The sequence below is a fragment of the Lagopus muta genome, chromosome Z (assembly GCF_023343835.1).
Source record: "Lagopus muta isolate bLagMut1 chromosome Z, bLagMut1 primary, whole genome shotgun sequence".
NCBI classification, from domain to species: Eukaryota; Metazoa; Chordata; class Aves; order Galliformes; family Phasianidae; genus Lagopus; species Lagopus muta.
Window position 1 is genome coordinate 32,141,161 of NC_064472.1, and position 23,112 is coordinate 32,164,272.

The window sequence follows — 23,112 nt, forward strand, 5'->3', positions numbered from 1 at the left end:
TCCAGCTCAGAAAGCGAGTTAGGACAATCACTCTGAAGTTAAAAATAGCAAGTATTTATATGTCTGTTTGTGATGATATCAACTGCATAGAATAATAACTGACAACAATCTGAACTGGGCACATTATCATTATATCCACATACTGCTAATCTCAGATTTCTATGAAAAGCAACCCTTTTTGCATAAAGTATCCTTTATAAAAACTTGTTTTCCTGCCTGATTACCCTTTCATGTAAGCATAGGCACATGTTTTCACTGTGTTTTGGTTGCTGAAACTTGTGGCTAAATGGAGCAGTGTCTTTCAAGCAGGCTTTGATTTGTCTTCGTAGTCACATTTCATTCAGGACATTCTGCTTTCACTAGAAATAGTCACCATGAATGTTTGCCCATTTTTTAAAACACTGTCAGGCCTATAGATGATAAGTGCCATGCAAATGCAAAGTGGCATTATTCATTTGTTTCAGAGCTGGAGTTTATTCAGTCATTATGGACATAAACTGAGTAATTAGTTGCACTGCCAGTTGATGCCTAAAAATAATTCTTAGGCAGGGTTTGAATTACTTGCCTTCTGTTGAGCTAAATAATCTCATCATAGCGTGATTGATGATTAAATCATTAAAATGGATTTTATATTTTATAGTTCAGTATCCTATCATTTTAGAAACACATTCTATGCAGACAAACTTGTATCCAGATATATCTTTTACAGAGCCCATACGAAGACCTCAGAACTAATGAATTAGCACTATGCGGTTTACTCTCCAATTATTGCACTTATCAAAGAAAGCCATCTGTGGTCTTTGTTTTACTAAATTTCAGGGAAACAGATCACATACAGGCCTCGCGGGGAAGTTACAATTATGAAACCAAAAGGCTTTTATGAGGTAAAATATGAAAGAACAGACAATAAATCTGTTTAATTTTGTACGTTCAACCTGAGTACTATACATTATGAATTTCACCTTTTCACTATTCAAAGTCCTCCGTTATGCTATTTCTTTCTTCTCTGATTTTATACCTTTCCATTCACATTTTCCGTTTTCCATGCTACACAAACAGAGCTAGAATCCAAGTTTAAAACCGTCGCTACAATTTAGATGCAAAATGTTGTTTGTCTCCAGCAGAGCTGGGTTAAATTTGTTTATTTTTTATGTGCTGACTCATTGCTCCAGCAGAAATGGACAGTTCTAATTCTTAACCTGGAAGATTTGGGGCAGGTACCCACTTCTGAAGCACTTCCTGAATCATTCCGGTACATGCCTACCAAGTAATTGACAGCATACCAAATTCTAAACTCAGGTTGAGGGGCCATATTTGACAGGTGCTTGATTGCCTTAGCTTGTCATGCCATATGACTATGAGCCAAAGGGAGAGGGGAAAATTCATTCTTCAGGAAAACACGCCTTCCTTCTTGGATTTCCAAGAATAACTTGTAAGAGCTATGGTGATTCACTTTGACAACACACACAAAAAAATGTTTTTAGCATAAGCCAACAAAAAAGATGCATGTATGCTTTATTTTATTAGTGTAAAAATGTATGAAGACTTTTCTGAAATTTTTGTTTGTATGCATGATAATAGTAGCCTTTGTTTATTCTGTTTAGATCCAGTTATTTAGAGATCATTTTTCTAGACTTCTGCTGACTTCTCAGCTCTACAAAAATAAACAAATAGTAGTTAAGCAGTAGAGATAGAGTAAATATAGTTTGTTCATGATACAAATGTGCCTGACAGACTAATTCAGGAAAACACTCATACAAAAGAAGAGACAGAATTCAGAAATATCACAAAGTAAATAGGTATATTGTGCAAGCTCATTTCTGCTATGTTCAACTCCATGTTTTTTTTTATCATTAGCTAAAGAAAGAAGAAAGCAACCCTCTGCGCAAGGAAGTAAGCTGAAGAAATGTATTTTCACCAAAATAATATGTTTCAGTTTGTATTAACATTACAAAATCAGGCCCATAACAATATATATAGCATTCTGAATACAGTCATTAGGATAGCACCAGTCTTGTGATGTAAATAAGGCAGAATCACAATACTTAGTTAATCTATTTTTATAATTTTAGAATGAGTGAAGACTTGAATGCATTCATTAGGTTTAAGTGGCACAAAAGAGATCTGAAAAGCTTCACAGATTTTTTTCCAAATTAAAGCTTTATCTCTATGAAGTTGGTAATAACACACTCAAAACAGCTTGTTCCTAAGTTAATGAATCTTGGTCTCCCTGTGTTTGGCTGAATGTGGGGGACGAAGAAAGGTCTTTACTCCAGTTGCAGGATTACTTCAGAAGGTCTCCACCGACTGCAAGATCTCAGTAGTGTAAAAGCACAAGAATTCAGATCAGAAAACATTGATTTGGAAAATGCTTCAGGGGCCAGTTGCCTAGAAATGTTTTACACAGCTGTCATCTTTGAGTTATCTTCTCTGTCAAACTTGTTTGAAGTTGGTCAATAGATAAGATGTTTAACAGAGAGAGGAGGTGGTTAAAAGAAGCAGACAAATAAGAAGCTCACATTACATCATCATTCACTTTGTAAAAAGCCGGCCTAAAGACTAAGCTGTTGCCTCTTAATTCTGAATTCTGTTGCTTTTGAAAGACATATGGATAATTCCAATGAAGCAGTTCTCATGTTTATCCAGAACATCCATAGGTGAACACCAGAATTTACATGACTTGCACCCTCTCAAAATTACCCTGCTTATGTTGATCCCCTGAATGCTCCTTTCCCCCCTGAGTTTACTCAAAGTCCAATTTGAACAGTATTGAAGACTAAAAATGTTCCCAGTAACTTTTTAGGATTTTATTCTCTTTCTCATAGAGACATCACCTTCCTAATGCAACAGGAAAAAAAAAAGTGACTTATTCATGCTTTCCCTGTTCTGAGTTTGTTGTTTTCTTCAAACTCAGGCATTCTAATAAAAGATACAAAAATTGCTCAAAAAACATTTCATTTTTAAAGATAGACAAATTAAAATTTATGAGTGCATGCTCAGAAGAGTTTGTTGTACTGAAAAATAATTCTGCAGCATTTCAGGTTAGAAATGTCCTTGTGGTATCATATAAAAGTTTTAGCTTTATTAATGAATACATTGCTGTAGATTTAATGAAAAAAGTAAACACATACATTTTGCAGAAGTAACGATCTGTTTCATAGTGAAGGTTTCATATTCTTCAAACACTTGAAGGTACTTTAAGAAAGGTATAATACAGAAGAACTATCCCCTCTTCAAAAACCTGAGATCTTTGATTTCTCAGTCTAGGCATTAGCCATTTATTACTTATTGGTCAAATAACAAGAACTCTGTGGCCAAAATTCCCTCTCTGTTATAGTCATTCATTAAATAATTAGGAGAGGTATTTAAACAGTGCTCATAATTTTCACAAAGATAGCACCAATAAACACAGCAGGAAATCCCAAAGAAATAAAAGTTTCTGGTTATCTTAACACACTCTCTTAGTAGTTTTTCTCAGTGATTCCAGAATGCAGTCAGAGATCCCACATGTGCTTTACTGGACTCTTACTGGCAGAAGTGTCTGGAAGTTTGGCAAAAAGATAACAACAACAGCAACAAAAAAGTCCTGGAAATATGTTAGGTTGTATCTGTTGATATTAGCATTAATGGTGATAAGGTTCTGTCCACAGTGTTTTACATCTAAACTTGTGATGCACTTGTGCTTATTTACCATAGCAACTTCACAAAGGTCCTCACTAAATGGAAGGGTTGTCCAGCTACTGACATGCCTACTGTAACATACCATAGACAAGAAGGAGGGATAAATACAACCCTGAATGGTATCCTTCAGCTTAGAGAGATGATTCTGCTTCATCTGTTCCCCCACCAGACTTTGTGGAACCTTAGAAAGAGCAGAGTTGGAAATGGTGCAGAAATGCAATTGGTTCAGAGGCTGGACAAATCAATGAACTTACAGAGGGCATGGACAGAATCCATTGCTGGCAGCAGGCAGGCAGACAGGAGGGCTGAGATTTCATATAGAACAGGGCAAATTCTCCATATGCTGTACCACACCACCTGTCACTCTCTCCTTCTGGGCAGAGAGAATGTTCGGGAGAAGTTGGTTTGTTTGGTTTTTTTTAGGAAGCTTAGGACTTGTTTCTGTTTTAACTCTGAGGCTGGCAGTAAGAAGGTCCTAAAACAAGTCTTTTGACAGGTCGAAGTGTTACCAAATGGGAAGTTACAGGCAGCTGGTTGGCTTTTTTTTTTCCCTGTTAAATGCTGATTTTTAAGCCTTTCTCAGAAATAAATCTGGATTTTTTATTATTATTTTTAAAAACCTCAAATCCCTAATAAGGACTTAGATTAATACTTTTGAAAATCCATAGCTGCTTTAATATAATGTGCCTATCACAGTTACACTGTGTACACACATACTAATCCTATTGATGTTCATGTATCACTGAATATCCCATGATATTATTCTGGGATTAAGCTTCTGTATTAATTTTGTGTGCATGTGAATTATCCTTTGAGATAGCATTAGATCTAGAGAGCCCACATTATTTAATTACACTGCACAAATGATACCACCATCCTGGAACTCCAAAAAGCATTGCATGATTTTAGTCAGAATGTCAAACAACATGCAACTGTGTGTGAGAAGATTAATTTGGATCTGAAACTGTTCTTGGAAGGCCAAAAAAGTAACAAAAAAGCTTTGCTTGTATGGTATGCAATCAGTAAACCCTTCTGCGGTTACTCTTTTTGTAAAACACTGTAGTCGGGCATCCACAGAATAAGCACCAGTATTCTGATAGTGTCTCTCCCATCCTCACCCAAGAGAACTTGTTTATAGCCACTCAGCAGAGTCTGCTCTCGTGTTGGTCCCAAGTTGTCTTTCTTTCTCTGTGACTGCAGGACAAAACTGCAGTTTTCATTGCAATTTAATTAAAATATTTAAATTAAAGCCAATCCACATTCAGTCTTTAAGACTGAAACAAAATGATGATGATTACTTTTCTTTTTTTTTTTTAGTAAGTATGTTTACACAGAAATTCTATGTAGGCTGTCAGGCCTAGTTCTTTAGTGTGAAAATGTGAATGAATCAAGTGACAGATAGATGTATTTGGAAAGAGATCAAAGCCTTGACCAGTAAAGTAAAGTAAACTTGCTGTTTACTACTGACCTCTATTTCTTGGTAAGAGACCAAAGCATCTGGATCTCTGGCAGCATGTAAAATAATCTTTGGTGATAATTAAGATAGTTTTCTATCTGCATATCACTTGTCTGCAGATAGACGGAAACAAAAGGAATGTCCACATGCTTTCACAGGGATCCCAATTTTTTACAGCTTTCTTGAACATATGTAGCTGTTCCGTCTGGCCTTCCTGCAGTCAGTTGCTTGCCATTTTCCTCTTTTCTGCACCACTACACAGTTGTTGCCTCTCTTTGGAAAGTGATTGGAGCCTCTTCTCCAGTTTATGTAGGTAACAGGTTCTCCTCCATTCCACTCCCAGTGTCCAGGATTGACTTGGTCATTCAGGCCTGTGTGAAATCAGTAAGGACAAATTAGTGACATTCATCAACACTGTAGCCATATGCTAACAGAAGCATGTTTTTTTGTCCTTCTGTTTAAATGGCATACAGTATTATGCTGCAAGAAAAAATAACATCTGGAGGAATACAAGTAAAATACACTTGAATATTTGTATGGCAACTAGATTCATCTGAATACAAGAAAATATCCTTTTCCTCATTGTTGGCTGAATCTAAAATACTTCCTTTCTTTCTTTGATATCTTGCATGATTATCATCTCGCAAATTTCTCTTTTGACACTGAAGAAGCCAAACAAAATATCTTATAGCTTCAGACTTCATCTAGATTCCACCTGAAAATAAAATCCTTACAGATCTTTGTAAATTTTATTCACCTTTTTGAAAGCATATTAGTTAACACATCTTAAAACATGCATTTTCACTTAGCTTCTGAGTTCTTAAGACCAAAACGGGTGGCATATTTTCAACTATGAACTGTGTTCCTAGCTACAAGAGATTACCATCAGAAATTTGACACAATGGGTTTATAGTCTTTATTCTCATCAGAGGAGTTTATTTCCATCAGATTAATAGAATCATTATACCATTAAACATGATTCCAATTGACTGCAGTTTTTGAAGTTGGTACCTTTGATTTTCTAACTAGCTTTAAAATGGAAAAGGTTTCAAGGCAAAAAGCACTTCAGCAATAGTGAACTTCAATAAACTTTTCTTCTGATACAAAAAATAAAAATAAAACAGCCAGGTAATTGATGGCTTTTGGTTTTTAGTTGATCTGAAATACCAGAAGACACAGAAATATGACGCTACATTTGAAACCTGGGCTTAAACCTTTATTGCAGTTTCTTCTTTCCAAAGTGCAGAGAAACTGTAAGGTTCTGAGGAAACAGACTTCATTGTCAGCTGATGTACTTGCCTATCCAAAAGGGCTTCCTCCCACTGAAGTCCCACAACCACTGCATGTGTCGTTCATTAGCCACACTTGTGAGGCTCCCCAGGTATCTAGGATCAGAAAGAGAGGATGAGAGTGACAGACATCTCCCATGGACTTACCAACAAGAGGTACTGATTCTAATATAAAGCACATACCTGAAATTTTACAGGAAACTCAGTACTAGAAAGAAAGAATGATTGTATTTAGTGTTACTTGTAGAAGAATTGAAGTCATGACTTATGCCCCTTTGTACAGTGGGTTCATGACTCCACTTTGTGCAAGTACACCAAGGCCTGCAGGACATCTGCATGTTAGCCTTCACACTGTGTGCAATCATGTCTGCCCTGCACCAAGAACTACATAGTAAAATGCCCCACCAAGAGCATCCTAAGTTCTGACACCATCAAAGAACAAAGTGTAGAGAACCTTACTGACATTTCCTGTTCACAGCTAAACGTGTGGCGGGATGGTCTCAGAAACACAAATGGTACACTGACCAAGCAGAACAGTAGTTAGAAGCATCCTGATAGGGATCAGGCATTGTGCACCCACTCATGGAACAGGCTCCCCAGGTTCCACTGGCTGATTGCAGTGCTGTCCTGCCAGCTCCCTACAAAGGCTTTGACCAGGCTTCTTGGCAAAGTTTAGCACATACTCTCCATTCCCTTATGTCACAAGAGTGGCATGTTTCCACTTCTCTAAGCCCAACCACCATGTCCATCTAGCAAGTTTCCAGTGAAAAAGGAACTAAACAGTTATTTTGGCAAATGATCTTGGAATGTTTTGACTTCTTCTTCCCCCCAAAAATATCCAGGAAAGCAGAGCAATTTACTCAGGGCGTGCTCCCAGGATAACTGGTTCAGTAGCAGAATACCACTCCCCTTTGCAGTGGCCGTGGTCTACCAGTTGCTGAAGCTGGGGCTGAGGATGAATTTGCCTAGCAGCCTCTGTAGCATTGCCATTAACTAAGCGAGAACAATAGAGCATTTTATCTGTCTGCTACTTAAGAACAATCAAAGCACCAGAACTTAAGTCATTTGCTTTAGATAAGCATCGTTTATTCCTGTTGTTCCAATTGGAACTTTAGGAAAACTAAAAACAAACAAAAAGTGTCAATTTGTATCACTGACTGTATATAATATTTTATATACACAGGTGGTTTGAGCAATAACAGTTTCAGACTTTTACATCAATTACCACAGAGACTTCAGCATTGTGAAAGCATTGCAATAATTATAATGTTATCTAATCTTTTCTCCATAGGAGTGCTTTCTAAATACAGTCTGAGAAACACACGGCTGAAGGGAGAACAACCATTCTAATTGTTACACCTAGTCAGGGGTTTTGCTGTATTGTAGGGAAATGAAAGCAGTTCTGAAGTACCACTTAGGATAATTTTACTAACCTGTACCTTTAGAGATTCAGACACGGGAAATGACAAGATAATCACAGCATCACAGAATTGTAGGGGCTGGAAGGGACCTCTAGAGATTATCAAGTCCAGTAACTTTCTGCAGGCTGCTCAAGTAGGCATCCAGGTGGATCTTGAATATCTCCATAGAAGGAGAATCCACAACCTCCCTGGGCAGCCTGTTCCAGTGCTCCATCACCCTCACTGTGAAGTTCTTTGCAATATTGGTAAAGAACTTCCTGTGCTCCAGTTTATAGTCATTCCTTCTTGACCTGTCCTCACAGACTGCTGAAATGAGGTTGGCCATATCCCTTTGACTCCCACACATAAGAGACTTATAAACATTAATCAGATAATGTTATTTATGGAGTTGTATACATCTACCGTCTTCATAATATGAATTACTCCAGAGAGGATATCATACTGCTTCATAAATTTAAAAAAAAAAAAAAAAAAAAATCAACAAGCAAAACCAAATCACACCAGTGATTCCTGTGCTAAGTCAGTTAGTTACTATTAGTAAATTAGTTAGCTATTAGTTTAGTAAATTAGTTAGTTATTATTAGTAAATTATTCCTTTGTGCTTCAAAAGTTATATGCAAAACACTTAGCATGAAGACTTTCCTGATTTTACATTAAATTAAGCAGTACACTTAAAGCAGCTTTGTACCACTCTGATAAATTGAACTTCTGCAAAAGCACGCTCAACTAGTTGTGGAGATCTTCACAGCCTGGAGGACACCTGGTACAAACTGCTTCAGTAAATTCACATCCCAAACTGACAGTGAAGGAAGGGGGAAGTGTCTGAAAGTCTCTGCTCTCATTAACCCAGGCTTTTGTTTGACTGCCTGGGGAGTAATCCTGGTGCCTTGAAATAGCTGCCTAGTGTTGCTTCTGACACCTCTTGGTATTCAAAACATTCAGTTGAGATTGGTAGACATGCTGTAGAGCTTACAGCAGCCCTACATTTTTGGAGTGGCTTTTGAAGGTCAGACAAGACACCCTCAGCCTTTAAAATGACTTTAGATATCTGAGTCATCAGCACTAACGTAGGTTACATCGTGCAGTGCTGAGTTGTCATGAAGGATCTAACCATTGTGGTAGTATGTCTCTTCCTTCCTTCCACAGAGAACAAAAGAACAGCTCCTTCCTTAATAAGCTGTTTGTAAAGGATCAAAAATTGGATCATACTTAGATTCTCAATAAATATTTAACTTCAGGAAGATGAAGGCATGATTTGACTAATCAGGCAGAACAAGCAACAATGGATTCTGTCTCTCCAGTGAAGAGTCCCCTCAGTGGCAGCAGTGAAACTGTCTCCTGTCAGTGAGTTCTGCTGCCCTGATGCCTGTAGAAACAGTGTTCCTGTGGTATAAACAAGAACTGCAGCATAAATGACCAAAATGGCTACTGAATCAGGCTGCTTTGTGATCACTGAGCCATAATATCCCTCAGATGCTTCTCTGCACATTGCCAAGTCTCTTCATCCATAAGAAACAAAACTAGAGGAATGAATTTGCTTTTCTCTCTAATGTATTGCAGGAGGCTTTGAAATGATGTAAGGTTTTCAGAGCAGTGAGCTGAGTTGTTTTCAATTTCACTGTCACCACAGCACACAGCAACTTGAGTGAAGACAAGCACATCTTTCTGTTGTCTTTTACCTTTGCACATGGAAACCAAAGACTGGTATGCCTCTTGTAACAAATGGATGCAAAGCTCAGTGATGCAAAATGCAGTAAAAAAAGCCCAAACAGGTCTGCATAAGCCCATGTGCATACACAGTTACATCCAGACAGTAATTGCGACCACAATAAATCAATAGTATTGCTTTCACTGAATAGTTTGGTCTCAAGTCCATCAACTTGGGATGAGAGTGTTTTCTTTAAAAGAACAAATGGCTGACTGATTAGTTGCAGACTGTTATAGCTTTAACATTGTGCTTTTCTCCTGTTTTATATACTATCAAAAGTTTAGCAACAAAATTGAATAAGAATTGAAAATAATATATTTTTTGTTTAAATAAGAATTATTCGTTTTCAGTGAAAAGTAGCTGATATTCTGACTGTCAGTTCTTTTTTTTTACTATTATTTTTTGATTCAGTATCTAATGTTTGTATGATATACTAAAAACAGAGGAATGACAATCATGCCGATCTCATTTTCTTGTTGGAAAACACCAGTCATTTAAATGTCAACAGTGGAAATATTAGGAATATTAACTACAGAAATTACCAGAACTGGGAGGGGTGGATGATGAGGGTTCAGAGAGGAGAGCAAAAGCACAAAATAAGTATTAAGTTATCTTCTAGCAACACTTTTAAGTGTGTGCCTGGGGTCACACTTTTGTAAATCAGTTCCAGGTGGAGGTCAGGAGTATTTCATTTACCATGATGAAACTTCCCCAGTCTGTGGTAATCTGACATTAATTAAATTGTCACTGCCCTAGGATTCATTTGCTTGGGGATTGTGATATGCCTTGACTCTTTGTGTGGCTTTTTCACACTGCCACTAACTTACTGTTACTGAGTTTAACTTCCGTATTACACACCGTAGCCTTCGGCACAAAGTTATCTCCTACAAACAGTATGTGTCCTCAGGAACACACTCTTTTAGGAAATGGAAATGCCTCCCAGCGATTAATATGATTAATTCACTGTGAATTCCCCAGGAAGCAACTAAACGTTGAATCTTTCAGAAAAAAAAAATTAGAACATCCACAACTGACAACTTTACTTGGATAAATTGAATCGTTAGGTAAAATAATCAACAGTGTGAAATGTGTGTTGAGTTTCCATGAAGAGTATCTTCCATCACCTAGAAGGTCAAGTTTCCATTTGCCCACTACCAAAACAGAATAAGCTAATATAACTGTCTAGAATGAATCAAGGTTTGTTATGCCTGCTGGTCCATGTTTCATATTCCCTGCATGCTCCTCAGCTGCTTACTGAATATATTCTGTTTCTTTCATGTCCAACCTGTGTTTCAATTTTCATTTCACAGAGCAATGGAAATGGACTATCAAACTCCCTTGTTTTGTTCAATCTGGGGCTCAGAATTTGACACAGTATCCAGAACATACATAATCCCAGGGTAAGGTAATGTTGCCATGGCTAGCATTTCTTTCAATCCTAAACTCTGAAGACCAAAACCATAAAGCAGGCCTCCAAAGATCAAGACTAGCTTAAATGGTGCATTTTATACTTGCCTCCTTCTTTGAGATAACTATTATTATTATTAATTAGTTTTCATTTATCCTTAGAAGTAAGAAATTTTCTGGAAGATAAGACTGGATGTTAAGATTTTTGAGTAGTTACAGATTCTGAGAAGCTGCATCTTGAGAAGACTATTATGAGGAACGCAGGAGCTGGCAAACTGTGCTGTTGTTTTAATCTATTGAAGGCATAGCAAAGGAAGTACTGAATCAGAGAAGGCTGAAGAACTGAATTTTTGCTACATTTTTCTTCTTCCAAATTAAGCCACATCTCCCAGTGGGAAACAGCCATGAATTAATGTAGTGAATAAGGTAGGATAACCAAGGAAAAATGTAGTGAGACTAATAATATTTCTGTTTTCCACAAGGCCATAATCCTAGGCTTGTTCAATCATTTTGGTGCTGTGAAGCATAATAGAAGTGGGACTTAGCCAAATCACCACAACCACAACCACAGCAGCCATTTCAGGAAAAAAAACAGTGCACAACAAATGTGTTTGAAAAAAGTCTCTTACTGTTCTCTGCAGACCTGAGCAGCAGTATCCCAGGTGACCTTTTGATTCACTACCAGGAAATAGCAGCTGCCATCATGATGACGCCATCCGGAGGGACATTTTTTCATGTCTGCCTCCTACAACGAAAGATGAAAAGGAAAAACAACTCTTGCTCACAGTAGTCAGCTCTACACATTAATAATCATGCTGGAGGCTGGAGGTGCTGCTTATGGCCTCTGCAGGATCTAACTGAACATGGACATTGACATATGTCAGCAGAGCTAAAACATCATTAAAAAGATGTAAAGAACTACATACCTACTGGAGGATCCTACTATTTGTAATTAGTAGCTTAAAACCAACATGAAGTCTCAGATCTAGAAACCTTCTCAGAGTGTAAATTAGTTTGGATAATTTTTCTGGCTCCTGTGGTTTGTGTAGGGAATGCAGTGTCGCATGGTTCAGTCCGAGACTGTAAGTGGTGAATGAAGATCCATGCTTATAGAATGCCTAAGTTTTCTGGTTTTATTAAATCACATCAATTACGTCCAGACTTCATTCACTGATTCTCTCATACTTATTCCCAGAAGTATCAGTATGTTTGTGCCCACATGGCTGGTCCAGAACCACCCACAGGTGACAGATGAAAGGTAATCCTAGCAATAAAGCCCTCATCTTGTCTCTGGGAATCATCTCTTCTGGTGACAGCAGACCTGGCTCCGGACAATTCTTTCATCTCCTGTGCAAATCAATTATTGTTACAGGGTGATCCGTAACTTCAGAGTCTTGCTTATTGTAGATTCCATATTCTGATTTAGATGCACACTCATGACATTTTTACCTTGCTTTGGGAACTCCAAAATTTCCATTCTATCCCATCACACTGAAATAACTTTTGAATGCTTCCTTCATAATGCATGAGCCCCTTCAAATCTGGTGTACAGGCCCTTGAAAAAGAGTGAATGCCCTGGAAAAGGGAATAGCATCTGAACATTCAAAGGAAAATACTTACACAAAACAAGCTACATGAAACTGGTGAGACAGCTCATTTTAAAACTTAGTGACATGAAAACTCTTAAGGGACTGCACTGTTATTTATCTGTGTATTGTTTAAACTTTGTTTTGGAACAAGAAGAGTCAGGCTTCAGATCTCAGAGGCGTTAACTCATTTTGGGAAAGAGCATGACTGAAAACAGATGGTAAAAATGTCTGTGGAAACAAAAGGTTTCATACCCGACGTCTTGAGCTTGGTTCAGATGCCAGTTCTGCCTTATCAGCTTGTGGGATTTCTGTCTTCCTAGTGGAAATGGCATTTATCTGTGATTGTGCTTGGTTAATTACTGACACTTCAGCCTTCTTGTTTGCTTTAGCTGATGAGATGTCATCCTCTGTTTTGAGTGATACCATCCCATGGTACTTGGTTTCACAGTATCAGACACAAGCAAAACAGGAGAGGCAAAAGAGAGAGTTAGCACTTACAAGCAACTTTTGAATACTGCCTTCTCCTCCTGCCTGCAACCAATCCAATTGTTGTAAATCAAATTATACCAAGGAAAAAGAAAGATACATAGAAAAAGAAAGTACTGGTCTACATAAAGCCAGTAAACAACAGAATCACAAATAAATCATAGCAATATTCATTATACTCTTACTTTGTAAACCACATCTGTTCCATTTCTAAATACAGATGAAGGATGAACCTGAAAAAAGGGTAGAATATAAGAATGAAATGAGTGTATTTATGCATAAAAGAAACAAACAAACAAACAAAAAAAACCAACATGTGAGATTTACTGTGTAGTGTAGGTTACAAATCACACACAGCATATCTTGGGCTGAGTTCTGAAAAAGGAAATTGATGGCTTCTGAAAATAGCTCACATTGTATGTGAGCTCACATTATATATATATATATAAATATATATATATATATATATATAGCTCACATTAAATATGTGCTATAATCCAGATTAACTTTTAAGATCACAGTACCTGAATGTGACTAAACCACCTAGTTAAACCAACTTTGCTTAAACAGGAAAACTCAATGGGCAGTAACTATACCCTGCTTAAGATGACAATATTTTCATCTTTACAACTTCAAGACCAGACTTACATTGGCTTGACTCTAGTGATTCCAGTGAAACTCTGTGTCTTTCTTGTAACTGACCTACAATTTAGACAAGATCAGAACCTACATAATTACTGGTGTTGCTTGTTGCATGTTTCCTTGACCAACTCTTTTTTCATTCCTCCCTTTTATATACATAGATCTTCAAAATCAGGAAACATTCCTGTGCCCTTCCAGCCCTCCCTAAAGTATTTTAAATAATTCTACAGCTCCTAGGCCAGACTCAAAGCAAACTGGTTGTTTATAGTTACTGCACAGTCACTGCAAAAACAGAACAAGTATAAACGAAGACAGCAAATACCAATTAATTCAAAAATCAGCTAAATCGCACAGAAGTTCTTACTATTCTGCCATTTCCAGTCACTCTCAGCCTGGCCCTTGACCGATTTGCCAAGCTGGGCTCCTGCAGTATGTCACCTCTGTGTTCTCTCATCCTTTTGGAAGGAGGTGGTGGGATCCCTTCCAAGTTAACGCTGCCAGGCCTGGGAGGTGATGAGGAGCCTGAGGAAACTGCAAACAGCGTGCTTCTCCTCCAGAAGTCTTGTTTGCTTTGGCTGGAAGAATGTAAAGAACTGCATTGACCTGAAAGCATTAAAAATGGCAGGTGGTCAGTTCCAGATCTGCATGAGCAGATAACTGGTCACATTGACATGGCCACATAAACAGCTCGTCATTAAAAGCTGGAAGATTCTTTCACTTGATGTGGTTGGTTTTCTGTTTGTTCGGTCATCATTTTTTATGGAGTTTCTTTAATTAAAATTGCCTATGACTGCAACAATCTGTGTATGCACTGTGTCTATCTAGCCAGAGGTCAGAATCCCTACCAAACATAGCAGTTTCCAGGTATAAATTAGGGTTTGAAGTGCCCAGTTTTTGGGCAAGGATGGGTATCTTTAACTAAGATTAGTGATATTCCCATCATGACTAGCCAGTTTCCTATCCAGAAACTCAGACATTGTTGCTCCTTCGATCTAACTGAGTCAACGAATATCTTTACATTATGAGAAAAACTAAATCTGCATTTTTAAAAGGATTTTTTTTTTTTAATAAAGCCTCATTCATTATAACACATCCATTTAAAATATAGTTTCAGTAAGCTGCTTTGCTGAGTCCTTTGTATGTTTCTGCTGCTTTCTGGCGAGCTTTTAGGCACCACATTTACTTACTGAAAAACACAATAATAGTAAGGAAATAAAGGCTTGAACTCTGTAGTAATCACTGCTGTGTACTGTAATGTTGTAGATTGTGATTGTTAGGCATTAGAAAATGTACTTCTGAGAGCTGAGTGTAGTTGTTAAGATTCTTTTTTGAGAGGAAAGTCAATCTTTTTCAGAAGCGTGTGACTAGTGTTATACAATCACTGGGGGAAAAAAGCCAATTCTAATGGAGTCAAAAATCCTTTTTTCACTTCAATAAATGAGAGCTGGACTCATGTTGTTATGAAAAGTGGCTTGTTTCCCCTCCACTCTTCTCATTTTGTACTTGTTGCTTTCCCCATGCTGTGTTTCCTAAGAGGACGGATGTGATTGTGTGAGGGAATAAATGGTCTGCAACTGCCAGGCTTGTTTTCTCTAAAAAGAAAGTAAGCATTTTGATGTGAAGGTAAGTGTTAGGAACAACTTGTGGTTGAAAATAAGTAGCTACCTAGCCAAGACTGTCCCACATTTAAAGATGAAGATCAAAAGAGAATACCTCCTTTTGAGTCCAAAATTTTCACTACAGCTTTTGTCTTGGTGCCAAGAACAGCATTCACAGAGGAGTTCAGAACTACTTCAAAGACTTCATCATCTTCCTCTAATCTGTCATAAGTAATTGCTATATTCCACATCTTGGTTGACATTCCTAACAGAAATAAACATTTTAATTACTCTTTAATTGCTGTTTCAATCAATCAGAGTGTCAGAAATATATTAATTAACATGTCTGCAGCTAGAATGAAGTAGCTTGTGTATGCTATTGTTCTGCTACCAACTGACTGGACTCCTGCTGTTCTTCTAAATAACTTAAGGTTCAAATTTGTTCCCAAACAATGTTGATTCAGTTTGAGAGCATATACTGTAACAAAAAAGCTGCTTCAAACATGAGAAATGACACTACAATATATAAATTTTGGACTTCTGGAATTTTCAAGATAAAATGTAGCATATATATGCGCTGAAAACTTCATCTAATATACCTGCAAAAGGATAAAAGAATTGCACAGGCTTGAAGTACAGCCTTTCAGAAGACATATTTTATACCTGTTTACAAAATTTTGACTCAGTTGACTGTCTTTACTTGAGGTAACTTGAGACTTGAGTTAGTGGGAAAGAGAAAAGATCATTCCAACATAAAGGATTAGGCTGGTTATCAGAAAGCAAGCTTTGAAATTTGTCTGGAAAAAGTCAGAGGTAGTGCAACAGAAACTGATCTAAATATACACACTGCTATCATAAAAACATCATAGAAAATGTTTCTAAAAACTCAACGCTGACATCCAGAATTAATCACAGAATCACAGAATTGTAGGGGTTGGAAGGGTCCTCCAGAGATCATCGAGTCCAACCCCCCTGCCAAAGCAGGTTCCCTACAGCAGGTCGCACAGGTAGGCATCCAGGCAGGTCTTGAACATCTCCAGAGAAGGAGACTCCACCACCTCCCTGGGCAGCCTGTTCCAGTGCTCCGTCACCTCACTGTAAAGAAGTTCTTGCGCACATTTGTGCAGAACTTCCTATGCTCCATTTTCTGGCCATTCCCCCTTGTCCTGTCTCCACTCACCACTGAAGAGTTCGTCCTCACCATTCTGCCCCCCACACCTTAGATATTTATAGACCTGGATCAGGTTCCCTCTCAGTCTTCTTTTCTCAAGGCTGAACAGACCCAGTTCACTCAGCCTTTCTTCATAAGAGATGCCCCAGTCCCTTCATCACCTTTGTGGCCCTCCGCTGGACTCTTTCCAAGAGATCCCTGTCTTTTTTCTACTGGGAGCCCAGAACTGGACGCAGTACTCCAGATGAGGTCTTACCAGGGCAGAGTAGAGGGGGAGGATCACCTCCCTTGACCTGCTGGCCACGCTCTTTTTAATGCACCCCAGGATGCCATTGGCCTTTTTGGCCACAAGGGCACACTGCTGGCTCATGGCCAACCTGTCGTCCACCAGGACACCCAGGTCCCTTTCCGCAGAGCTCCCCTCCAGCAGCTCATCCCCCAACCTGTACTGGTGCATGGAATTATTCCTCCCCAGATGCAAGACTCTACACTTGCTTTTATTAAACCCCATCTTTTTTTTTTTTTCTGCCCAGCTCTCCAGCCTATCCAGGTCTTGCTGAATGGCAGCACAGCCTTCAGGCATGTCAGCCAATCCTCCCAACTTCGTATCATCGGCAAACTTGCTGAGGGTGGCCATTATCCCCTCATCAAGGTCATTGATGAAGATGTTGAACAAGACCGGACCCAGCAAAGACCCCTGAGGAACACCGCTAGTTACAGGCCTCCAACCGGACTCTGCACCACCAACAACGACCCTCTGTGCTCTGCCAGTCAGCCAGTTCTCAATCCACTGAGAGAACCCTAATCTATGCCTGCAGAATGTCTTCCAAAAATTCAGGGTTGCATGTGCAAGTGGAATTATTATGATAACAAATGGGTTGTCATTACTAGATAATCTATTTAGATGGGCAAAAGCAATTTTTTCAGATGAAACTGAATCTCCGAATGCTGAATCTTGCAACTCTCTCCCAGATTATTTTTTTGCCTAGAGACACCTACAGTGTGACAGTAAGGGGACCTACGGCACTTCCAGAAAATGAGTTGGGGCATTTTTATTCCTACTCAGTTCCTCTATCTATGAACACAGAACACGTTTCACTCTCCAAAATGAGAGTTTACACTTTCAAAATCAGGGAATACATTTTAAAATGAGTCAGTGCTCTTGTTCATACCTGGATCAAACTGAATAAGTTTGGAGGGAGTCGCTGTAAAGTCCTTTCCCAGCACAGCAGATATTTCATTGACCTGCAAAGAAATTAAGCAGTACAGGGCAAGCTGTGACCTATGTCACCAAACCAGTGATTCTGCTCTACAGTGAAGGTACTTTTCTCTTCATGGGGTCCCAGTGAGACATGACAAGCTATACCTGTGCTTAGGCTGAACAACAAAATGAAAGCTTACAGGATAACCTTGTGATATGCAACTGTCATTTTATCCTCACTTACGGTTTAAAACTTGCCATTAAAAAACAAACACAAAAACCATTCACTCATCTAAAAATCTTGTATCAGATTGCAGCTGGACAGCATCAAATCATGCTGCTGATCACTAATCTTGGGAACCCAATTCTGGGAATGGCTTCCTGGAAGGGCAGCATCAGCCAGGATGTGTTTGCCCATTCTGCCCTTTGAGAGGCCTTGGAAGAAGAAGAATTTGCGCAGAGATCTGCCTGCCTGCCAGCCCAACAGACATGAGAATGTATCCATGTACAGGGACACCAGTGCCTCTGAATTTGCTGGAGTCTGCGAAGAATAAGGCAGAACGGCCCCTGCTAAAATCATAGCATAATTCTCACAGACTTCTGAGGGAGAAAAGACAGAACTACATTTCCAATTAGGGTTACAATGTAACTGTAAAGGAACCTGTTACTATTTTGCTAGCAAGGACTGCTAGAAAATATTGGGACTTCCGTACTAGGAGGAAAAATAAAAGGGGAGCTTGTGACGTCAAATTGCACAAAACCTATTTTACAAAAATAAAAATACACAGCTTTCAATTTATTTCTTCTGACATACAACACAGCCTGTTACTGAAGGTATGGGAGTTCCTTGGGCAGAGAGTTATGAGGAGATGGAGACTGGTTTACTGTGACGCTGAAGCTGCAATAGCTGCTGGGCTCCTTAGCCTGGGAAGAGGAAGAGATCCCAGGTCCCCCAGTCAGGGATTGCCCAGAGCATCAGGTCACGGATATACCCAGCCTGGCCACACCATGAGACCACTTGCTCTGTCACAGAAGCTCATCAAAACTACAATACCATTCCAAAACATTCCAGTTTGGGCTTACCAGCATTTCTTCTCAAAACTATTCTGGCAGAAAGTTTTCAGCTGTCTGTACAGGGCTGGGTAAAGTCCCAGTGGGTGTGGATTGAATTGCATGGCTTTTTTACTAACTAATGAAATATCTCTCAGCTCCAAAGAAGAAATTAATGGGCTCCACTGCCTGTTATTCAATTTCCAGTTAAAAACTTGTTGTTTCATCTTTACCTTCACCACGATAAAGGCAGAGTCAGTAGAGTGCCCTGCCCTCGTGATTTTCAGAGACACCATCCCCATGTTCTCACACACTTCATATTCAGTCTGCTGCATTTCAATGCGAGACCACCGTAGTTCCAGCCTGCAAGCACAGAAAACAAAGCCCATGTAGAACAAAGCCATCAGCCCTGCTACCTGAAGGGTCTGTAAGGTGGCCTCTTGACTGTTGGACTAGCCAATACACATATTAAGTCTTTGCCTCCTGGTCAATGTATTTGTGCGTGACTTGGCAGATTAGAAAGTGAGAAGCAGTAAATAAATCCCCAACTCAAGCCCTTACATACTCCAAGCAAAGACTGAACATTGATTCAGAACGAAAGAGGTTCTGTAGCAAGTTATAAAAGAGTAGAGTTTGTCTGTAGCATTGAACAGGCCAAGGCAGGTTCTCTTCACCTGTGTAAGTTGTTTTTATTGTCTCTCCTCAGTATTTTCTCAGCAATATCCTCATTTCCCCCCTCCTTTCTTCATCTCTAACTTGCCTCCTCTACTGAATAGGCGCACCCCAGCACTTACTGTCTTTGCATATGCTTGCCCCTAACCCTTCCTTTAATAATGCCTATGCTTTTGTCTTCAGCCATAGAGTAAAAATTTCTCATAACAAATTTAGAATGGCCTATAGAGAATATGACTGAACCTCAGAGAATCATATGTTGAACCAATAAAGAGATCAACTTTTGAAAAGCAGAAGGAAGGAAAATGAACCCTTGTACTTACAAATCAACCTGAACTTTTCTAAAACACATGTCTAACCATACATGTCCAACCTGTGGGCTGCATGTGGCCCTGGACAGATAATAATGCAGCCCCACATGATTGTGAACTTTTAATATTGTTATGTGATTTTTAGCAATATTTTTGCTCGTAGCTCAAGCATTGACTGTGTAGGCGACAACAAAATGCACTGGAGTTGAGGGTGCAGTTGCAGTGCTGACTGCCTTTTGCACCCACCACAGTCAGATCAAAACCAACATGTATTACACATCTATATGCACTTGTGACACTTGGCAAGTAAAACACAATGATTACCAATAATATTTCAACATACCAAGCTGTGTGTGTCTTTGAAGATATGTAGTTTTCGTTATTAAGCAGATGTAATTTTTCTCATTTAACTACTGAACTTGTGCTTGTGATAGTTTATCAAATTATTTAATAAGTTAACATGTTCACTAGTTTCAGGAAAACAGGGTCAAATATCTCACTAGTGTTACGGTTTTGTTGCCCTCTTTTGTAGTTTTAATAATAATAAAAAAAGGCTTTGTTACTTATGTAGATTAATGACATTATGTATTTTATATGCAGTCCAAGTCAACTCTTTTTCATTCAGTGCAGACCAGGAAAGCCATAAGGTAGAACACTCATAGCCTAGACCTTTCTGGGTTGAACAGCTCTAGCACCACTAGAGATTTCTTCCTGTCCTCCCATATCCTCTGAACTTCAAAGGGTAGACAGCTTATACAGAGGCTGATTTGCTTTTTTTCTAAAGAGCATGTATGAGCTGAAAGCAGTCCTGCAGCATTAAGATAAAAGGTGGCTTTCCATTATAATAATATCAGCATTGACATGAAACATTTCTTCCAATCCAATGGCAGTTAGATACAGAACTATTCAAATAGATCTCTTAGAAGTTCAGAATAATCAAAATTTCTGCCCTTAAAAGCCAAATTTCTCTTTGTTCTGAGATCCAGCACACTTTACATATAAGTTCTAGTTCCCTGAAAATCCTATTTCCCACAGGAATAGTGGATTTTTTATCTCTTCCTAAAAAAAAGAATATATATATATATGTACAATAAGTGCTGCTACTTCTATTCAAGAACCCATAACTTCCCACGAATAGGGCTGCATGTTAGTAATGCATTTAATATCAGTGCTTCTGTAAGCAAGCACAGGGCAGCCAGAGAATGCTCTGGATAGTTTTGTTCAGATGTGTTTGTATATAGGGACATCTCTTGGCACAATGTGTAACTGCGGAAACACTCCTGCTGTTCTGTCTGCATCCTCTCTGTCACTCAAGCAAGAGCTCTGCAGAGCAGCTTGGAGCTTGAAGCCAGCTTTCTGCTTCTTCCCTTTTAAATAACATTGGTTCTTTTTCCCAGCTACTTCAGATTAAATAAATTGATTGAAAATTCAATCCTATATATAGAAATAAAAGAAACATTGTCTCCTCAGAAAAGCTTTATCCCATTTTTGGTCTTTAGCATCAAGTACTCTGCAATTTTTGTACATTAAGCTTATCATGTGTCAGAAGAAAATTTTGATTGCATGCTTAGTTGAAATTTTGGAATTACATGACAAAGAGATTAATATACTCCCTCCACCTTTCCTCAGAGCTCTTTTGAAAACTATGATTCTATTAGCTTTTACTGCTGGCATAATGATGATGCTTGCACCATCAAGATCTCCGACCTGTGAGAATCAACCTGCTGTCAGCACAGGAGAAGAGTGACTTACAGCTGCAAAATCAGCTGTAAGAAGCAGCAGACCTGTCCCTAAGCTACTGTCTTATATCTCCAAATGCTATGGGTCTAAATCACTTACAGTAAACTCCATTATACGAGACTCTGAGACTCTAAATGTGCTCTAGTCAAAATAACCCTTTTTACTTTGCCACCTTGAGGGGAATAGACTTCTGTATTCTTTAAAAAAAGAAATGGTAGTTTAAGTCCTTAAAATTATATCTAGGTTCACTTCTACTCAGCTTCAAGGAGGCATAGATCCATTTGTTCTAAGCCACAAGCCACCCTCAGCAGTGATGTATTTGCTACACTGCAGTTGTCAAAACTGCAGATCAAAGTTACATTTGGGGAATTGCTGAATTTCCATTGGTATCTGTGACTTGAAACTCCAAGTTGTCTGAATGCACTTCCCACAGTGGATTGATGACATAAAATATAATTTTGCTATTTAAATCCTTTTGGCTAAAGCCTTCATGGATAAGTCCACCTGAGAAAGAAAAGAAAAATTAAGATAAGTCAAAAGCCCATTACGCAAGAACCACTTAGCTCTCTTGCATCATCTGTTTTCAACTTTTTGTTTTGCAAAACACTTTTAAGAGACTTTGAACTTCCCATAATCTGCTTATATGGCTACACAGTAACATCCCAGTTCGTTATAAGCCCCAGCCAATTAGTTCCTCTGTTTATCATGTGACCTAGTTCACCTATTTCTTTTTCATAAAGTTCAGAGTACAATTGTTTTATTCTAGCTTTGCTACTTCCTGCAACAGTCTTTCAGGTTTCCTTTCCCACAAGCAGATTCCCACTTGCAGTTAATAACAGTCTTCTGGAACTCTGGAGGTACTAATGATGAACATGAGACTCAAGTCTTAGTTCAAAAGTTTTTCTGTTGCATTCAAAACTACTCCAACATTTGCCAAGAAATTTTGATTTCCTGTATCAAGCAAGCATTAACACGATGGTTTTGAAGTCTGGTCTGGTATGTCTCAAAGGACAAAGATTATAGAATACAGTACCTGTTGTTATATTTTCCAGGTAACCATAACGAGGACCTCGTAAGATCTTAAAAAATATTTTGTCATCCTCTGTATTGGAGTCAGTTGCCTTCAGGGACCTGGAAGTAATGTAGATCCCATAATTGCCATTCTTCAGCATTTCCACATCAGATAAGCAACGGAGATGAATGATTCTTGGTGCCATTTTGTCCAAATGATCTACCTAAATCAAAATTAGACAAATGTATATTCATTTTACAGTATCAGAACATTCTCTGTCTGTACTACTTCTGCTAAAAGCACAATAGCCCACTTAGGAGAGCAGTAGTCACTTTGACAAGCAGTCTGTTCCAGTAGAAATCTGATATACAGTTAAGCATTAGTTCCCATGAGAGGTTTCCAGGCTCAGTTTGGACAGCCAATTGTTTCATGCAATGAGAGACAGAACATACTTGGGAGATAAACACAAATACCATATATCTCTGCCTTGTTGTCTCCCACATTCCTCATAATCCTTCTCCATTTTCTTCATCGCAAATTTAAGCTCCATCAGTTTATTTGTTACCATAGTTGGACTCAGTTTTGGTATTGGAATGTTGATATAGAATATTATAGCAAATTTAAGCAGGATGTCTTTCTTTTCTTAAATATAATCCCTTTCTTTGCATTTATATAAGC

General features: G+C 38.6%; 1 protein-coding gene across 3 annotated transcripts in view; it reads right to left on the reverse strand.

Moving 5' to 3' along the window:
* Window positions 1-2,044: 2,044 nt before the first annotated feature.
* FREM1 (FRAS1 related extracellular matrix 1) overlaps window positions 2,045-23,112 on the reverse strand; it is a 72,756-nt gene continuing 51,688 nt past the window's right edge. For 2 of the 3 annotated variants that reach the window (XM_048930498.1, XM_048930505.1), the window contains 12 exons: window positions 22,456-22,657; window positions 21,782-21,926; window positions 18,933-19,062; window positions 17,621-17,693; window positions 15,393-15,542; window positions 14,044-14,282; window positions 13,223-13,270; window positions 12,804-12,986; window positions 12,412-12,537; window positions 11,592-11,707; window positions 6,437-6,522; window positions 2,045-5,508 (listed from right to left, as the gene is read on the reverse strand). In XM_048930498.1, coding sequence (XP_048786455.1) covers window positions 5,309-5,508; window positions 6,437-6,522; window positions 11,592-11,707; window positions 12,412-12,537; window positions 12,804-12,986; window positions 13,223-13,270; window positions 14,044-14,282; window positions 15,393-15,542; window positions 17,621-17,693; window positions 18,933-19,062; window positions 21,782-21,926; window positions 22,456-22,657 — 1,698 coding nt within the window. In that variant the 3' untranslated portion in view covers window positions 2,045-5,308. The remainder of the gene's footprint in view (window positions 5,509-6,436; window positions 6,523-11,591; window positions 11,708-12,411; window positions 12,538-12,803; window positions 12,987-13,222; window positions 13,271-14,043; window positions 14,283-15,392; window positions 15,543-17,620; window positions 17,694-18,932; window positions 19,063-21,781; window positions 21,927-22,455; window positions 22,658-23,112) is intronic. The other variant, XM_048930499.1, reaches the window with a different exon arrangement.